General features: G+C 43.0%; 5 protein-coding genes across 8 annotated transcripts; 2 read left to right on the top strand and 3 right to left on the bottom strand.

The window, feature by feature from the left end:
- The first annotated feature begins 1,956 nt into the window (after window positions 1–1,956).
- LOC147040813 (uncharacterized) lies at window positions 1,957–3,525 on the top strand. 2 transcript variants are annotated; one of them, XM_085900973.1, is made up of 2 exons: window positions 1,957–2,311; window positions 2,628–3,525. In XM_085900973.1, the coding sequence occupies exon 2, from the start codon at window positions 2,648–2,650 to the stop codon at window positions 3,011–3,013; it is 366 nt and encodes a 121-aa protein (XP_085757099.1). In that variant the 5' UTR covers window positions 1,957–2,311; window positions 2,628–2,647; the 3' UTR covers window positions 3,014–3,525. The 2 variants fall into 2 exon arrangements, with proteins under 2 accessions (XP_085757099.1, XP_085757101.1); XM_085900975.1 differs by lacking the exon at window positions 1,957–2,311 and adding an exon at window positions 2,329–2,412.
- A 782-nt stretch (window positions 3,526–4,307) lies between these two features.
- Window positions 4,308–7,568, top strand: wipf3 (WAS/WASL interacting protein family member 3). 3 transcript variants are annotated; one of them, XM_085901537.1, is made up of 8 exons: window positions 4,308–4,580; window positions 5,268–5,335; window positions 5,576–5,708; window positions 5,780–5,944; window positions 6,019–6,681; window positions 6,789–6,926; window positions 7,070–7,171; window positions 7,266–7,568. In XM_085901537.1, exons 2-8 carry the CDS (start codon window positions 5,282–5,284, stop codon window positions 7,304–7,306), a joined length of 1,296 nt encoding a protein of 431 aa, XP_085757663.1. In that variant the 5' UTR covers window positions 4,308–4,580; window positions 5,268–5,281; the 3' UTR covers window positions 7,307–7,568. The 3 variants fall into 3 exon arrangements, with proteins under 3 accessions (XP_085757663.1, XP_085757662.1, XP_085757664.1); XM_085901536.1 differs by having other exon boundaries at window positions 5,253–5,335; XM_085901538.1 differs by having other exon boundaries at window positions 5,443–5,944.
- On the bottom strand, window positions 7,568–8,971 carry LOC147040811 (peptidyl-prolyl cis-trans isomerase FKBP14-like). The gene is made up of 4 exons (XM_085901540.1): window positions 8,698–8,971; window positions 8,453–8,613; window positions 8,247–8,374; window positions 7,568–8,160 (listed from the first exon to the last, which is right to left on the bottom strand). The coding sequence occupies exons 1-4, from the start codon at window positions 8,889–8,891 to the stop codon at window positions 7,996–7,998; spliced, it is 648 nt and encodes a 215-aa protein (XP_085757666.1). The 5' UTR covers window positions 8,892–8,971; the 3' UTR covers window positions 7,568–7,995.
- A 180-nt stretch (window positions 8,972–9,151) lies between these two features.
- LOC147040810 (uncharacterized) lies at window positions 9,152–13,361 on the bottom strand. Its single transcript, XM_085900827.1, has 18 exons — window positions 13,236–13,361; window positions 12,629–12,750; window positions 12,374–12,486; window positions 12,210–12,320; window positions 12,100–12,144; window positions 11,992–12,018; window positions 11,413–11,484; window positions 11,275–11,337; window positions 11,189–11,215; window positions 11,055–11,099; window positions 10,937–10,972; window positions 10,787–10,867; window positions 10,622–10,718; window positions 10,417–10,556; window positions 10,210–10,329; window positions 10,020–10,149; window positions 9,808–9,910; window positions 9,152–9,739 (listed from the first exon to the last, which is right to left on the bottom strand). The coding sequence occupies exons 1-18, from the start codon at window positions 13,304–13,306 to the stop codon at window positions 9,670–9,672; spliced, it is 1,473 nt and encodes a 490-aa protein (XP_085756953.1). The 5' UTR covers window positions 13,307–13,361; the 3' UTR covers window positions 9,152–9,669.
- A 222-nt stretch (window positions 13,362–13,583) lies between these two features.
- Window positions 13,584–14,679, bottom strand: LOC147040809 (cytochrome c iso-1/iso-2-like). Its single transcript, XM_085901195.1, has 3 exons — window positions 14,536–14,679; window positions 14,163–14,338; window positions 13,584–13,902 (listed from the first exon to the last, which is right to left on the bottom strand). Exons 2-3 carry the CDS (start codon window positions 14,329–14,331, stop codon window positions 13,751–13,753), a joined length of 321 nt encoding a protein of 106 aa, XP_085757321.1. The 5' UTR covers window positions 14,332–14,338; window positions 14,536–14,679; the 3' UTR covers window positions 13,584–13,750.
- Window positions 14,680–14,766: the final 87 nt, after the last annotated feature.

Here is a 14,766-nt window from a genome sequence, read left to right as displayed (position 1 = left end):
TGGCAATTGATTGCTACTTTATCTATTAGGTTTGGGAAAATGACTGTGCTAAAAGAAAGAAAGAAAAAAAAAAGGAGCAGCTTTTGTATATAAAACTTAATATCATGCCCACATCATGTAGGGCGTGGACACTTGCTAAATGACTTATCGTCTGTCACACTCAAACCTGATGATTCAAATTTAAGCACCGTGAAAGTGTACCTGGGTGTGGATATTATTTTTCTGAACAAGATGTACCTGACTTATGTTGTGGTTAATGGCAAAATGACATTTTGAAATAAAACTAGATTACAAACAAACAAAAAAATCTCAGCTATTTAAAGACATCTCAAACCTGCACAATGAAAAGTGTCCAAATAAACAAAAGCACACAATTTAATAGTCTACTCCACCCAAATATACAGAGACTTTTTTTATTTTTACTATTATGTAACGCCCTGATCTACAATAGCTGCTCCTGAATGGGAAAATCTGGCTTTCATAAGCCTACATTGTGTTAGCTAGAAAAGCATGACTACTTGGAAATCACAACAGTAGGTAACCACAGTAAATGCTCACCTCCTTTGAGGTGTTTAGCAAGCTGACCCTACCAGTCCAACTGGCTGCCTTCCGCTCTCGTTCCCATGGCTCGCACACCTCAGCTCAACCTGTTGTTCGCTTCTGCCATCATGGCAGAAAGACATTTGCACGTGGATGGTTTGGACTGTAACAAACGAGCACTATGATTAAGATTTATTTGTATATTCAGTGACAAGAAGCCCAGATAGATACGCTATTCATTGAGGTAAACATTCATTGGAGTATTTATGACAGAAAATGTCTTATGATAAACTAATTCAAGTTTATTTATAAGGCCCTTAATCACAAAAGAGACACAAAGTAGTATGGAAGATGAAAGAGAAGCGAAAATTCAGATGTTGAACCATAAGAATAATTCATAATAATTTATGATAATTGATCATACATAAAAAAAAAAAAACATGCCAGTCCCGTGTGCCCCACCTCATGCCCAAAGTCACTATAGAAAATGGAAGAATGGATTTGTGGGACTTTTGTTTTGTTCCAGCAACACTCGTCACAGTGAGTCACTGGCATTATCTGTTTGCAGTAGACCTTAAGAAGTCTGAATTAAAAAAATAAAATACAGATTCTTCCCAACGCCTATGTAAATTGTGCGCGGTCAGCCATGTTGACACCACCCATCACGCACCAACCCGTGCAGACACACATTGACTCATGGATACTCGAGAACAGACACACACACCCACAAATTAGAAGCCAGTTCTTGGACATGTTGCTATTCTTAGAACATGAAGAGCCCCCCCCCCTCCCCCAACTTCCCTCCTATTTTGTATCAACATATAACTTTACTTAAAAAATGCATCTTTTTATTTGCAGTGCAGCATATTTAGTGCTGCATTATCCATCAGTCCATTTCAAAACATGCATTCTCCAAGGTTGAAAATATTCATTGACGATATGATAAAAATAATAAGAATCAATTGGATATAGTAGATGATTTTGACGACAGGAACTTTGCTTTCTGCTTTCAGTCTTGCAAATCCTGTGTAGCTTGTTAAAAAAAAAAACTGACACTTGTGCACATTTTACTTCAGACTTTAACAAATGTACTTTATTTTTTTTATGCGCCACCTCAGCCCTTAATAGCCTAGTGAAATTAAACGTCACCTTGACATTTAATTGTGTGAAACCACATCGTGGGTTTAAAAAAAAAAAAATGAGTCAAAATAAAAAATGAATAAATAAAAAAGAAACGCCCTTCAAAATGCCAGGTTGGATCACACTAGGACAAAGGATTCCTTTTTTTTTTTTTTTTATCCGTCACTGATATAGACGTACTGTGTTTCCCAGCAATGACAAACCCCGCCCACACGACACAGCAGTTTAACCTGTGTTGTGCTCACGTGACCACTTTGGTGTTGTCAGCCAATCAGGAGTGACTACAGGTGGAAACAACGACGTGAGAGTTTCGGACGGAAACCTGCTGGTTCAGTCGGCAGAAAGAGACACCTCATATGTGTTGTTTCATATGAACATTTTGGAGCAATTATCAAGGAAGGGTCCAGACCTTTGACTGGAATAACCCAGGTGGGGCACGACATTTTTGCTTGCCGGCCAGGTAAGAGAGGAGGCACGGCGGCAGCCGACCTGAGCGTGACACCGCTCAAGTTTCAATTGGAGAATTCCTGTCACAGTTGTTTGAAGGCCGTGGCTTTAAAATAGATCACAATCAAGAGTTTCATTGTGATTTGGATCATCACAAGCTCATCCGGCTCTTGCTTTTCCTCAGGTGAGTTTATTTTGCATTGAGTCCACACGTGAATCACGGTTTGTTCTTTACTCGTAACTCATGAAACCAGTTTTACAGAGAAGGCTTTACAAGATTCGGAGGTGGGAAATCCAGAAATTGTGACCTAACTAGTCAGTGGAATTGTGGTTTTGTTATTTACAAGTAAAATCCAGACAGATTTCGAGATTTTAAACTGAAATGCAAATGTCAAAATCAACTGTATTTGTCAAAATTGAGATTGTAAATAGAAAAATACATCATCAAGGAATTGTTAGGAAATAATTGTTGTCTGACTAAAGAAAGTCTCCTCTGTTAGGTTCCCTTGCACAGACCAAGATGTCAGACAAGGCAAAATGGTGGAGGGCCTTCCTGCCAAAGAAGAAGCAAGGTGGCAAGGAGGCAGGTTCCCCCAACTCGTACGGACCGGACTTTGACCCTTTTGCACAAGAGAAGTCCAAGAGCACTTCTGAGCAGTCTCCGTCCCAACAAGAGTGCACCAACGGCTCCTGCATCTTCAGCGAAGAGACCTACGACGACTCCCACATGGAGTCCCTGTTCAACGAGCAGACTTGTCGCAGAAATATGAACGTGTCCCGCTCGGGACGCTTTAAGGTGAAGAGGAGGGCGCGCATAGGCCTTCCCGAGACAGATAAAGACATGGGGAACGTGGCGCCGACCAAAGACGACATATGTGATCGATAGCGGAGAAGAAGGAGATATAAAAGTGACTTCACAAAGATGAGAAGGAAAAGGCTTCCTTCCCTTGAGGTGTACACAAGCTTCTGTAGGTTGGTTGCGATGGTGACGAGGAAGGTGACAAAAAAGCGAGAGAGGTCCGAAAGGTCACGGGAAAAAAAAAAAAAAAAAAAGGGTTTGTTTTGATAGCCAGCCCATCAAGTGAGATTGTGTGGTGTCCTCTTTATGTAACATTTTAACATGACATTTAATATATGCAAATGAAGGATGTGCCTTCTATGAAAACAATTGGAAGGTTTGTGAAACTGTAAATGATTCATAAGGAGAGTAACTAAATTGAATTTAGGATTTATGTTTGTTTTTTGAAATGAAGGATCAGTCCAGGAAGTTTTAAGATTTTTGAGCAGAGCTGTGGCTAGATGTTTGACGTTTGTCTTTTATGGTACGCTGTGTTTAGATCACCTGTGAATATTAAAATGAAAACAACTTATGAGCAATAAATCAAAGCGTTGCTGACATTAAGCGCGTCATGTCCATTCATTTTGATGTTACTGCTCATCCTGTTGAGAGTTGCAGGAACCTGGAGCCAGCAGGAATTGGGATGACGACACGCTGACGATGGAGGTCAGGTGAGTAAACCGCAACATTGTCAGTGACAACAATTCTATATGTCAATGTAAATCAATTACCGTCAAATGATTCCGCAACGTCTGCCAAAGTGAAGTTTTAAGTGTGACTGTTTCCCTGTTCAAGGGAGGAGCGCGCTTGTGTCACTGCATTCTTGTGTCACGTCACCATTTTACCGACAGGGGGTGCTGCTGCACGCAAACTTCAGTTGCTTGACTTGCCAAGTCAATCAAATGGCACTGAGCCAAAATAAACGCAGATGGATCATTTTGCAAAATTATATCTCACGGTAATTAACTGCTCGGTAATTTCTAAGTGCCAGGAATGAATCATGCTAAAAATAAATACCGTTTTGTAAAACTCCTTGTCAAGTGTTGCATAGTAAAGTGACAACAGTGGAATATAAACACGGTTAAAGTTTCCCTTAAAATGAAGCCAACTCAAAAAAAAAGTCCAACTATTGTTTTACATAATGCAATTTGGACAATATCTTTTTTTTGATACATAACGAGTCCCTGATTATTTTTTTCCGTATCATTTAATAGCCAATCACAATAGATCATCAGGTGTTCATTTTTTGCGATATTAAATCCAGTTGCGACTGGTAATATATCCCCTCCCAGTGTTTCTTCCCAGTTATGTCGCGTCCTGCCCCTTTCTGCAATGTGTGATATTGCACCGCTAGACTTCTGCACACATTGTGGAAGAACTACGGCTGCAATCAATAGTCCACTGTTCAAGTGCACAGAGCTGCATCGTGAACATTAGGGGAAAGGAGAAAAAAAAGAAACTCAACCTGTTTCGTTTGAAAGTTTTTGCACGCCGTTTTAGTGAGAGACAAACAACCCAGCAGTTGGGTTAAAAATAAAACCATGAGGTCAGTTTGCTGCGCGCCTTCACGCTGAGGACTTTCTCAACGCTAGCAGGTTCACTTCTGACTCTTAAGGTAGGACCAAGTTGATTTTTCTTCGAACATGCCTCTTTATGCTCATCAAAAGTATTGAAAGTAAAAAGTGTCATTTGAAACACAACTTTAATATGCACTGGCAAGTTGCACAATAAGTTGTATCATGTATATTATTGTTGTATTATTTTTGTACAAATATATTTAATTCTATAAATATTGAGGTGTCTACCACTTGTTTGACAGCCAGCAGTGTGAAAAGTTCTCAGTGGCAATGTTATGTGAGATAGCTGACACACTTATGACGATAGAAATAGTAACGGAGAAACAGCCTGCCAGTTGCATGGTGGACAGAAGTTGTTGTTTATTCAATTACCAGAGATGTTCAAATTCCTTATTGATAAGTCAGGGCAGTCATTGTTAGCCAATCAGGGAATTAAAAAAAAAAAAGTTTGGGGTCTATTATCTCTCACACAACACACGCCATTGTTCCTCTCCTGACCGCCGCCATGGGGCATTGTGGGTGAAAAGTGGTAGGTGGGTTGGGGGGGGGGGGATTGTTTTGAATTTCTTCTCCAGAGAGGATGGAGCGCTTTCTGTTTCCTGTTTTGCGCTGCTGAAAGAGCTTCCTGTTCAAAGAATCGGGCGAGAGGTCAACTCAAGTGTTTTGGCGTGCACAGTAGCAGCTTCTGGTGTTTTTTTTTTTTTTTACAGCCGTCTCTTCTACAGGTGAAGCCTCTGTCATGCCGGTACCCCCGCCTCCTCCTTTGGCGCCACCTCCTCCGCCACCCCCACTGGTAAGAAAATATCTCTTTTGGATTTTTTCTGTTTGTCCTATTGTTTTCATTCGACACCTAGAGGTTGTTTACATTATTAATGGAGGCCCAGTGTTACGTTTCAACAGGTGGACAGCGACCGTATGATAACTGAGTCATCGCTAATGTAATGTAGGGTGAGGAACTTTAGCTTAAAGGGGAAGTCAATACAAAAATACTCACTTTCCTGGGGATTTCTTCAAATATTTGTCTGTGTCACAGTTTCCATTAGAGGCTCCTAAAGTCCAGTCTAGTGGAGGAGATGGCAGGAGCGCCCTGTTAGCCGACATCCAGAAGGGAGCCAGACTGAAGAAAGTTACGCACGTCAATGACCGCAGTGCCCCTGTTGTGGACAGTAAGAGACACAACGTCATGCTTTTTATTAGCTTCTTTAAATATGTATTGCATGCATGTTGCCGCTCCCAGAGCCAAAGGCTTCAGGTGGAGATGTGTTCAGCAATGTTGGTGCTGCTCAAGGTCCATGTGGAGGTGCGGCAATCGTAGGGCCGCCATCCTTAGGTGGGCTGTTTGCAGCGGGGTTCCCCACCCTAAGGCCGGTTGGGCAACGAGAGTCGGCAGGCAAGACCCCAGGTTGGTTGTTTTTATGTATTTTATTTTTATTTTGAACGTATCCGTTGAAAAGATTTTTTTTGTGTGTGTTTAAGTGTCCCGCTCGAGCTCGTCGGCCTCCCTCAAGCCGCTGTGGAACACGCCCACTTTGGCGGACTTGATCGGCCCCCGTCCGCTCGCCTCTTCCTCTGCCCCGCCCTCGCCAACTCATGCCAGCAAGCATCTCGCTCCTCTCCCCGTGGTTGCTCCTGCACCGCCGACACTCCCTGCCCCGCCCTCCGCTCCTCTTCCTCCTCCACCCCCGCCTCCGATCTTCCAGGACCGCCCTGCCAACAAGCCTCCACCTCTTCCCTCCTGTCCACCCCCTCCACCCCCATTCCAGGTCACAAAGCCCACCTGGCTTCCCATCCAGCTCTACCAACACACCCCCAGCGCCAAACCTTTGACTCCTCCCCCTCCAACCTACAACCCTCCTTCTCTCCCCGGGGACCGCTCCTCTTGGTCCTTCTTCCCTCCACCGCCTCCTGTCGTCCACTCGGAACCTGCAAGGTTTCCCATCCTGCGTGACCCCAGCCCTCTGGGACCGCCACCCCCACCGCCCCCTCTTCCAAGTTCTTACACCCCAAGCTTCCCATCCACTCTTCCGCCGCCCCCGCCGAGAATTCCAGCGGTGCCCTCGCCGGCGTTACGATTTCTACCTCCGTCCTATCCCTGCAACGCTCCGACCAGACGACCTCCCGCTGTGCCGAGAAGTGCAGGTTGGTCCATATCTGAAGAACCGTAATGGAACAGGAGCTAGCAACATCGTATCCAATTGAAATGCATTTTTCATGTTAAAGATCACGTTACTCCTCCTTGTGAGCAGGTGTCAGTCGTCTGGCTCCTCCCCCAGCTCCTCCGGCACGTTCTCCCGCCACTGAGCTGTCCAGCCGCATTCCTCCCCCTCCGCCGCCACCTCCCCCGCCACCCTCCAGTGTCAGGAATGGACACCTGCACAGTCTGGGTGAGTGAACGACAAGCAACGAGAGGGCCTCCTGTAAATCACAATGGCCTTAGAATCTTATGTGCCGTTCATTCATTTCAACAGGGGTGTGTAGACTTTTTAGATGCATTTTATGTACAGCTCCATTTCTTCTCTTCATCCAGACGACTTTGAATCCAAATTCCAGTTCCACCCAATGGAAGATTTCCCTCCTCCAGATGAATTCAAGCCTTTCCCTCGAATCTACCCGAGCAAAGAAAACAGAGGTAAAGTAGCACAGAAAAGTCCCCAGTGCTGTTATTATTTTCCCATTTCCAGTATGTGATGTTTCCTTTTGCACTCTCCATCCTTTCTTAACAGTAAACTCCGCCCCCCATGGGATCAGGTCACACCTCAGATGAGCTTCATCCCACACAATTCCTGGATACAAAGAGCCAGAGACTTTTTGCATCGTGATTGTGAGTTAGCTGCGCCTCGGACTACAGTATGTGACCTCTGACCTTTTCTGGAGTGGAATGTTTTGAATGCGAGTGAGAGGAGTGCTCTCCTTACTCGTCTTCAGTCTCAAGTGAATTTCTTCCGAGGCCTATTTTGGATGTGGTTTGTTTGAAACGGTTGAAGCATTTCATTATGTGTACAGAAAATAAATCATTTCCATTACAATTTGATGTCCACATATCCATAGTTTAGCCGTATTTTTTATTAGAAAGTATTACTTGACTTCTATTGTGATGTTGGACAACAGTGCTACCTGCTGGCCATTTCTGGGAAACGCGATGAAATAACTTTTAAAGTCACTTTTATTGATCACATTGATTCCAAGAGACAAAATACAAGTGCAACATCTTATTTGCTCGATAGAAAAATAAAAACACATGCAACATATGTTACTTTTTTTTTTTTGCTCGATGAAATGTAGAATGAAGCAGGTGAACTTAAAGAACTCCAAGCCATGCTGCATGTATTTTTAAACTATTTGTATATTTATAATAACAAGAATACAAAATCCCTGCAGCAAAACCACATTTTGTGGTTCATGTGGGCCAATCAGAGCAAAGTGACATGTCAATGTCCTTAAACCTGAGACACTTTAAAGTTCATCATGTTTATACTTGTAAGTAAACTCCTTGGCGGATATGAAGCCATCTTTATTTTCATCTTCTTTGGCAAAAATGTCTTCCATCATATTCTCATGTAAGGTGTCGTTAGGAGGGTAGCCATTACGCTCAAACTCCTTCTTGAAGTATTGCTTTACCTGCCAAAACAAAACCAGGGCATACAATAGTGGCCTTCCTTGTATTGATGAGTGTGCAGATGTTTTGAAGGTTTGAATATCTTCACCTCTGCCTTGGAAAGCCTCCAGTCATCATTGATGTCCATCTCCTGGAAGGACTCATGCGACCTTGGGCCGTTTCGGATCTCAAGCAATTCGATGATGAAGGTTAAGGTGCTGCCGGGGGGGATTTTACCTAAGCGTGGACAAAGTCAAAAAGAATGACATCTAATCAGCAAGCTTGACATCGCTTCAGGATAGTTGGTGACAGTACCTTTCCCTTCTTTCCCAAAGGCCAAAGCTGGAGGGATGATCAATTTTCTTTTCTCCCCTGCACACATGTTCTGCAGGCCTTGATCCCAGCCCTTGATCGCTTCCCTGATGCCTAATATAAACCACATTGCGTCTTTGTCACCCTGAGTAGGATCCCCCCGACTATAGACACACACACAAAAACTTAGGTCACTCATTTCCTGCAACAATCCAGTAGATGTCAATACTTGCATTGCTACTACTAACCTGTCATGAAATATGGTACCATTCTCGAAGAAGCCTTTTTGGTGCACCAATAACATGTCTCCATACTTGGTTTTGCGATGACAGAGGAAAGGTTTGTGCAGGATTTCGATCGTGACCTCAGCCTCCGGCAGAGCTCCGCCGCAGACGGCGCTCAGCATGGAGGTGCAGAACCAACTCAACACCGGCAGCAGCATGGCCGGTGTGGAAATACGCCAAATTGAAGGTTCGGAACAAGGAGAAGAGAGAATCCGATACTTCTACGTGGCAGTGATGTTCCGTGGTAAGCGCTGTTGCAGAAAGTGCGCGTCTGATTGGCTGCTTTCTCCACCTCTAGCCCCGCCCACATCTTACGTCATCAACCCTTACTATGCAATTTCCAGTACCGCTGAAACATTGATTAGGGATTAATCATCCATTTATTAATGTTAGACAGGCTATTAATTGTGGAACATTTTAAAAAGATATAATGTTTGCATTTTGATTGAAAATTGACCTGGTTAATATGTCAAATGAACAGGATAGTTAATATGTATGTGTCATGCTACTGTATTGCTTTTTTGACGTTCTCATATATTAAGATATTTCTTTTAGAATGTAAACACTTTGCTACAGTATTTAAAGTACAGCTCTGGTTAAACACATTTGCATGCAATAACACAGCATGTCATCGTATATAAATATATGATTTCTAAGATATTGCACATGTTTAAAGCATTCTGTGGTAGCAATACTATAGAGCTTTTCAAAAGGTGTTATAAAAGATGCACCGCTTAGGTCCCTGAGGCCGAGAAAATAATCGACAGCCCATCCGAAAGCTGGCATCCATCTGTTCTTCATCTCATGGCACAGAGCAGAGTGGAGTCCTCTTGGTGCTCTCTCGGTCCATCAAGTAATATCCAGGGGTCATGACTTCAAATGAAGTGGAATCCCCCTTGAATTAGGAGTTGCAAAGTTAGCACCTCGTGTTTCTGTTCAGGTAAAATACTTGCAGACGGTGGAGTCAATGACGCAGGATTCGGTGCATCGGAGCTGTCCGAAGGATCTGTGAAAGAGGATACAATAAGAATGCGATGCTAATTTGCTATTCTGCGTTCCCATCAACGATCTTACCCAGGAAGATAGGATTTGCACGTCTGATAGCCAAAGTCTTTTCCATCACACTCCTCCATGGCTTCATGTCGATAACCATCCCCACAATAGGCCCATTTGCAGTCTGGAGTCAGAACAGAAGACGGCAAAAAGGGGCAGAAGAAAAAGAACATTATGTTTTGGGTTTTTTTTTTTTGGTACTGGAAAGCAACTGTACATATATGTTGACTCACTCAGACAAGAATCAGTGACAATTTGGTTCCCATCATCACATTCCTCTCCATCCTGGGGTTGCACCTTCCCGTCCCCGCACACACCAACTCGATCTGGCACCTTCTCAGTGGACTGGAATTGCTGGAAGGGCTGGAAAAGAAACATAATCGTGATTATTTAGCGTAGATTCAGATTGCAAATATGACTCACCTGTATGGGTTTCCATCCATCTTTATCTCGAAAGTAGAGAGCCTTCTGATCCTTCCGGAATGCTATGGCCTGATCTAAATGTAAACGACCCAGTTCCTCTTCGTTACTCACCACAAATATCTAAACACATTTCAAAAAATAAAATGAACAAGGATTGATAGGTTACAATCAAGCCGTTTTTTTTTTTTTTTGCTAATGTGGTTTTACGGCAGGGACTTGATTGGGGGTCTCCTCGGGTTTGTAGCTTCCAGAAGGAGCGTTGTTGGCGACAAGAAAGGTGTCACACTCACAGCGACCAGGTGGACCTGGAAGACCCTTCTCACCTTTTTCCCCTGCTAGATAAAGACCTGCAAGATGCACAGTTGTGGATTAGCACAAACGTTAGTGTCGCTACCTGTTGCGTGACAGCTACCAGGGGCTGGTGGACCAGGTGGACCAGGGGGGCCATTTGGACCAGGGGGTCCAGGTTTACCCATAGGTCCCGACGTTCCTGTTTGTCCATTTTCTCCCTAAAGAAAGCAAATGTTGGAGAAAATACGTGTGCAAATAATCAAATCATACAAGTTGCTAACTTCACCTGTTTGCCTCTCTTCCCAGGTCGCCCAGTGGGTCCTCTTTTGCCTGGGACGCCTGGCTCTCCCTTTGGTCCTTGTTCACCCTGTGACAAGAGCAAGGTACAGGTGAATATTGAATTGAGTCAGCTACTTTGTTTGTTTTTATTTCTTACCTTCTGACCTAGCATCCCTGGCAAACCAGTCGTGCCCTAAACAATGTGTGACATAAATCATTTTCTCATCAATTGATAAATCGTCTATGCAAAGAATTTTTTAAAAATCTTTTTTTACCTTATCGCCTTTTGATCCCGGTATTCCTGGGCTTCCAATTTCCCCCTTTTCGCAACATTAAAAATGAATCAAGTTTCAAATATGACCCAAAAAAATATATAGAATAAAAATAGTTTTCAATGAAAAATGTCTACCTTCTCTCCCCTATAACCTGGCATTCCCTAGAAGAGAAATGTAACAATAAAAAAATGAAGTCCAAAAAGACCACCATGGTGCTCACCTTCATTCCTGGGGGTCCCCTCAATCCTGGTAGTCCCATGAGGCCTGGGTCTCCCTTCTCACCCTGAAAACAAACCAACAAGCTTTATTTGACACAAGCTGTTCTTTTTCAACATGATAAATTACAGTTAACACGTACCACGGCTCCCTGCGGACCAGGCCATCCTGGAAGTCCTTGTTTCCCTGGAAGACCTGGCGCTCCAGTACGGCCCTTTAAAAAAAAAAAAAAGGCATATTGTGTTCATAAATACCTGCAAATAACAGTTTGACCTTCTTAATCAGATACACCAGCTGACTGTGCAGGCTCTAAGGGCACCCCTGAGGTTTGTGCTGGACGCTTCCATGTGATGCCCGCTTTGGGGGGTCCCAAGGCTGCCGCCATGCCACGCGAGGTGCGCTCATTTGGATGCTTGTCATTAAATGAAACAGCAGCCTGTTGGGACACAGCGAACCTGCTGCTCCTGCTCCTGCTTCTGCTGCCGTGTGAGGTGATTTATCATTGGCTGAGAGTAAAAAGCACTTAGGGAGATTAAGGAGTGGAAGTGGATTGCTCAGCAGGACTGGAGTCCAGTACCGAGACTGTTGGATAATAAACAGGAAAGCATGGAAAAAGGTTGAAAGAAAAATTTATAGTTCAGGAGGGTGAGCGAATGAGAATGAGGACAACCAAACCCAAGGATCATGAAAAGATGAACTGATGACATGAGTAGTGGCTCACCTTTGACCCTGGACGTCCAATTTCTCCCTGACAAGGACAAATGAGGAAAGAGATTTTTTTTTAATTATTATATTTTTTATATATGCATGAGGAAAGCTGAAAATGCACCTTTTCCCCTTTTGGTCCTCTTATGCCAGGTAGTCCACTGTCCCCCTAAAAGATGACATGGCATTTATGTGCCGAGATTGACATCTGTCCACTTAATTCTGCTTTCCCACCTCTGGGCCACGAGGTCCCGCTGGGCCCGGAGGCCCAGCTGGGCAACCCGGATGTTCATTTTCCTGCTCCTCTCCTCGAAACACTGCCGGCGCCGACGTGCTCCCGTCGTCCTTCAAACGACATGAAATAATTCCGTGCAAACGTGTCGGTGTGTGACACTTACAAGTTTGCCGTGCTTCCAGAGCTGAGGCGGCGGTGGCGGGAAGAGCGGAGGAGGAGGCGGTGACGTAAGGCAGCAGGGCTCAAACTTCATCGGCTTAGCCGGCAACCTCACCACTTGGAGGAAATATCAAAGTAATGTCACACACACTCCAATTTATGTCATCGACACACACACACACACACACACACACACACACACACACACACACACACACACACACACACACACACACACACACACGTTAGAACGTTTTACCTGAGTGGGATGTCAAAAATCTATCCATGAAGGAGTGATGGGACATAGCCCACGTAGGACTCACGAGAATGTGGAAAGACACAGCAAATGTTACCAAGTCCATTCTTAGAGTGGATTTTATCCTAAAATATAAATGACACATTTAGAAGTGATGATAACATCCTTTGGATTAAATTGCTATAAATGTCAATCATTTATATTTTAAAGTTGGGTAAAAAAAATAAACATACTATGTGCATTAGGAAAAACAAACTATTTATTTATGGTTGCCTAATTTGTTTATGTAGATACGTAATTTCTCATAGCTTCATTTAAAAATGCCAAAGCATCTTCTGAGAATTCTCAAACTATTGTGCGTGAGACTACACGTGTAACGAGACATGTGACATAAGCGTCAACGTGTTGCAGCTCTGCAGCAGATGCAAGCATGCAACCTGCACCAGAAATAAATTTGGATTCATTCACTAATCGCTATCAATGCAGATTCACATTTAGAATGGTGCAAAATGACAATGCTGTCCCAAGTTGAGGGATAAAGATGCTGCTCACTGGTGTGCTATCTTTCATTTCTAATCTTAAACAATCGCAATGTCATCATCTTGCTTACCGTCCACTGCAAACGGGAGACGCACCGCTTGCAGTTCCACCGAATAGATTGAGACTGCCAAATCGAATCATCTTGATATAAGCTTCTTGCTTGCCGTCGTTGCAAAAAAGACAATTATTTCCAATAGAGGTCACTGCTGAGTGAAGCTTGGCAGAACGCAATCCTCGTGGCTCTGCAAACCTGACCGAAGTGCTTGCCACATTAGGGATGCGACTGTCAGTGATGTCAATTTGCTATGCGGCTGGTGGCTTAAACTGGGAAGTGGCACCATCTAGTGAAATGTTTAGGTAGTGCAAGCCATAGCAATGAAACGACTGCACAGTATAATTCAAAGATTTTAATAGATATCATAATGTAGGTGCATCTCAATAAATTAAAATATGGTAGAAAAAATCAATTTAGGTATTTAGAGTCATGGAGTGAATTCCTTTAGAGATAATAAAATACATACATGAACATATGCATAACACACAATAAGATGCAATTTAATAATATAATGAGAAATTCTTGTGTGTCTATTTCGGTGAGGTGGCTTCCTTTAAATAGGCAATAATATCCTGCCTTTCCTTTTTCTTTCTGAGACCACTGAAGATCATCTTGGTACCGGGAATGTATTTTTTGGGGTTTTCAAGGTAGATCATCAGAGTCTCTTCACTCCATATGATACCTAGAACAACAAACACAAGCATTAGTTGACTTGTATGCATTTTCTTTGCAAAGGCAGACGCTTTGCCTGTTCAGACCTGCAGATAGTCACACTTGGGGAACTTGCAGAACTGGGGGAAAAACAAAACCAAAACAAAACCAAAAGAAACAAATGACTGCTCCCTTTACACATTAGCTATGAAAACAAAAACTGTATATCTTCAAATAACAACAACAAGAACAACAACATAATAATAATAGAATCAATTCAGCGTCAAATACCTTTGTCAACATTTGCTCGTGTATAAGAAAAGCCAGGCGCCTGTCCCGTCTTCCTGCCAATCAAACCCCACAGGTTTGGCCCCACTTTGTGTTTTCCACCTTCCTCCACAGTGTGACACTGGGAACATTTCAATGCAAACACCTTCTTCCCTTTCTCCACGTCTCCCATGGCCACACTAGGATGAGAGGGAATTAAATCAAGAACCTTTTTTTTGTTGTTGATTGTACACAAGATAGCAAACAACTGGGTTACAATTACAGTTTAGGAAAGAAAACTTTAATAATTACCATAAAAATAGGAACCAATATATATATATACTGTTTGTGTAAGAGCCAGACAAAAGTTAAATCGAGAAAAATGTTTGATCCTTACCTTTCTGTTTGTCAAGGTGTGTAGTCTCAAATTCTTCAAGTTCTTGACAGACGAGCCAAGGCACCACCCTTCTCAAGTGACAAGTTTTTTTCCCCTTTGGGCTGATCTTATCCAACCCCCAAAAAGCATAATCTCATATTTCAGGAAGGTGTGTCTGTCAAGTGTTTACTTTAAATTATTAATTAAAAAAAATAATATTAATCATAATAAATATCAATACTAATAATCATA

Source organism: Syngnathus leptorhynchus, chromosome 20 (assembly GCF_054491065.1).
Source record: "Syngnathus leptorhynchus isolate UIUO chromosome 20, UIUO_Slep, whole genome shotgun sequence".
NCBI lineage: Eukaryota > Metazoa > Chordata > Actinopteri > Syngnathiformes > Syngnathidae > Syngnathus > Syngnathus leptorhynchus.
Note: the sequence above shows the minus strand (reverse complement) of the source record. Positions and strands in the feature narration are given on the sequence as shown.

Excerpts from the sequence above, each read along its gene's own strand:
- LOC147040813 (XM_085900973.1), top strand. The coding sequence starts at position 2,648 with ATGTCAGACAAGGCAAAATGGTGGAGGGCCTTCCTGCCAAAGAAGAAG.
- LOC147040811 (XM_085901540.1), bottom strand. The coding sequence starts at position 8,891 with ATGCTGCTGCCGGTGTTGAGTTGGTTCTGCACCTCCATGCTGAGCGCC. Across the intron at positions 8,614-8,697 it reads GGTACCATATTTCATGACAG|TCGGGGGGATCCTACTCAGG; the intron begins GTTAGTAGTAGC and ends GTGTGTCTATAG. Across the intron at positions 8,161-8,246 it reads GGAGGCTTTCCAAGGCAGAG|GTAAAGCAATACTTCAAGAA; the intron begins GTGAAGATATTC and ends TTGTTTTGGCAG.
- LOC147040810 (XM_085900827.1), bottom strand. The coding sequence starts at position 13,306 with ATGATTCGATTTGGCAGTCTCAATCTATTCGGTGGAACTGCAAGCGGT. Across the intron at positions 11,485-11,991 it reads TTGGACGTCCAGGGTCAAAG|GGCCGTACTGGAGCGCCAGG; the intron begins GTGAGCCACTAC and ends TTTTTTTTAAAG. Across the intron at positions 10,557-10,621 it reads ACCTGGTCCACCAGCCCCTG|GTCTTTATCTAGCAGGGGAA; the intron begins GTAGCTGTCACG and ends TGCATCTTGCAG.
- wipf3 (XM_085901537.1), top strand. The coding sequence starts at position 5,282 with ATGCCGGTACCCCCGCCTCCTCCTTTGGCGCCACCTCCTCCGCCACCC. Across the intron at positions 5,336-5,575 it reads CTCCTCCGCCACCCCCACTG|TTTCCATTAGAGGCTCCTAA; the intron begins GTAAGAAAATAT and ends TCTGTGTCACAG. Across the intron at positions 5,945-6,018 it reads GTCGGCAGGCAAGACCCCAG|TGTCCCGCTCGAGCTCGTCG; the intron begins GTTGGTTGTTTT and ends TGTGTGTTTAAG.
- LOC147040809 (XM_085901195.1), bottom strand. The coding sequence starts at position 14,331 with ATGGGAGACGTGGAGAAAGGGAAGAAGGTGTTTGCATTGAAATGTTCC. Across the intron at positions 13,903-14,162 it reads ACGAGCAAATGTTGACAAAG|GTATCATATGGAGTGAAGAG; the intron begins GTATTTGACGCT and ends TTGTTGTTCTAG.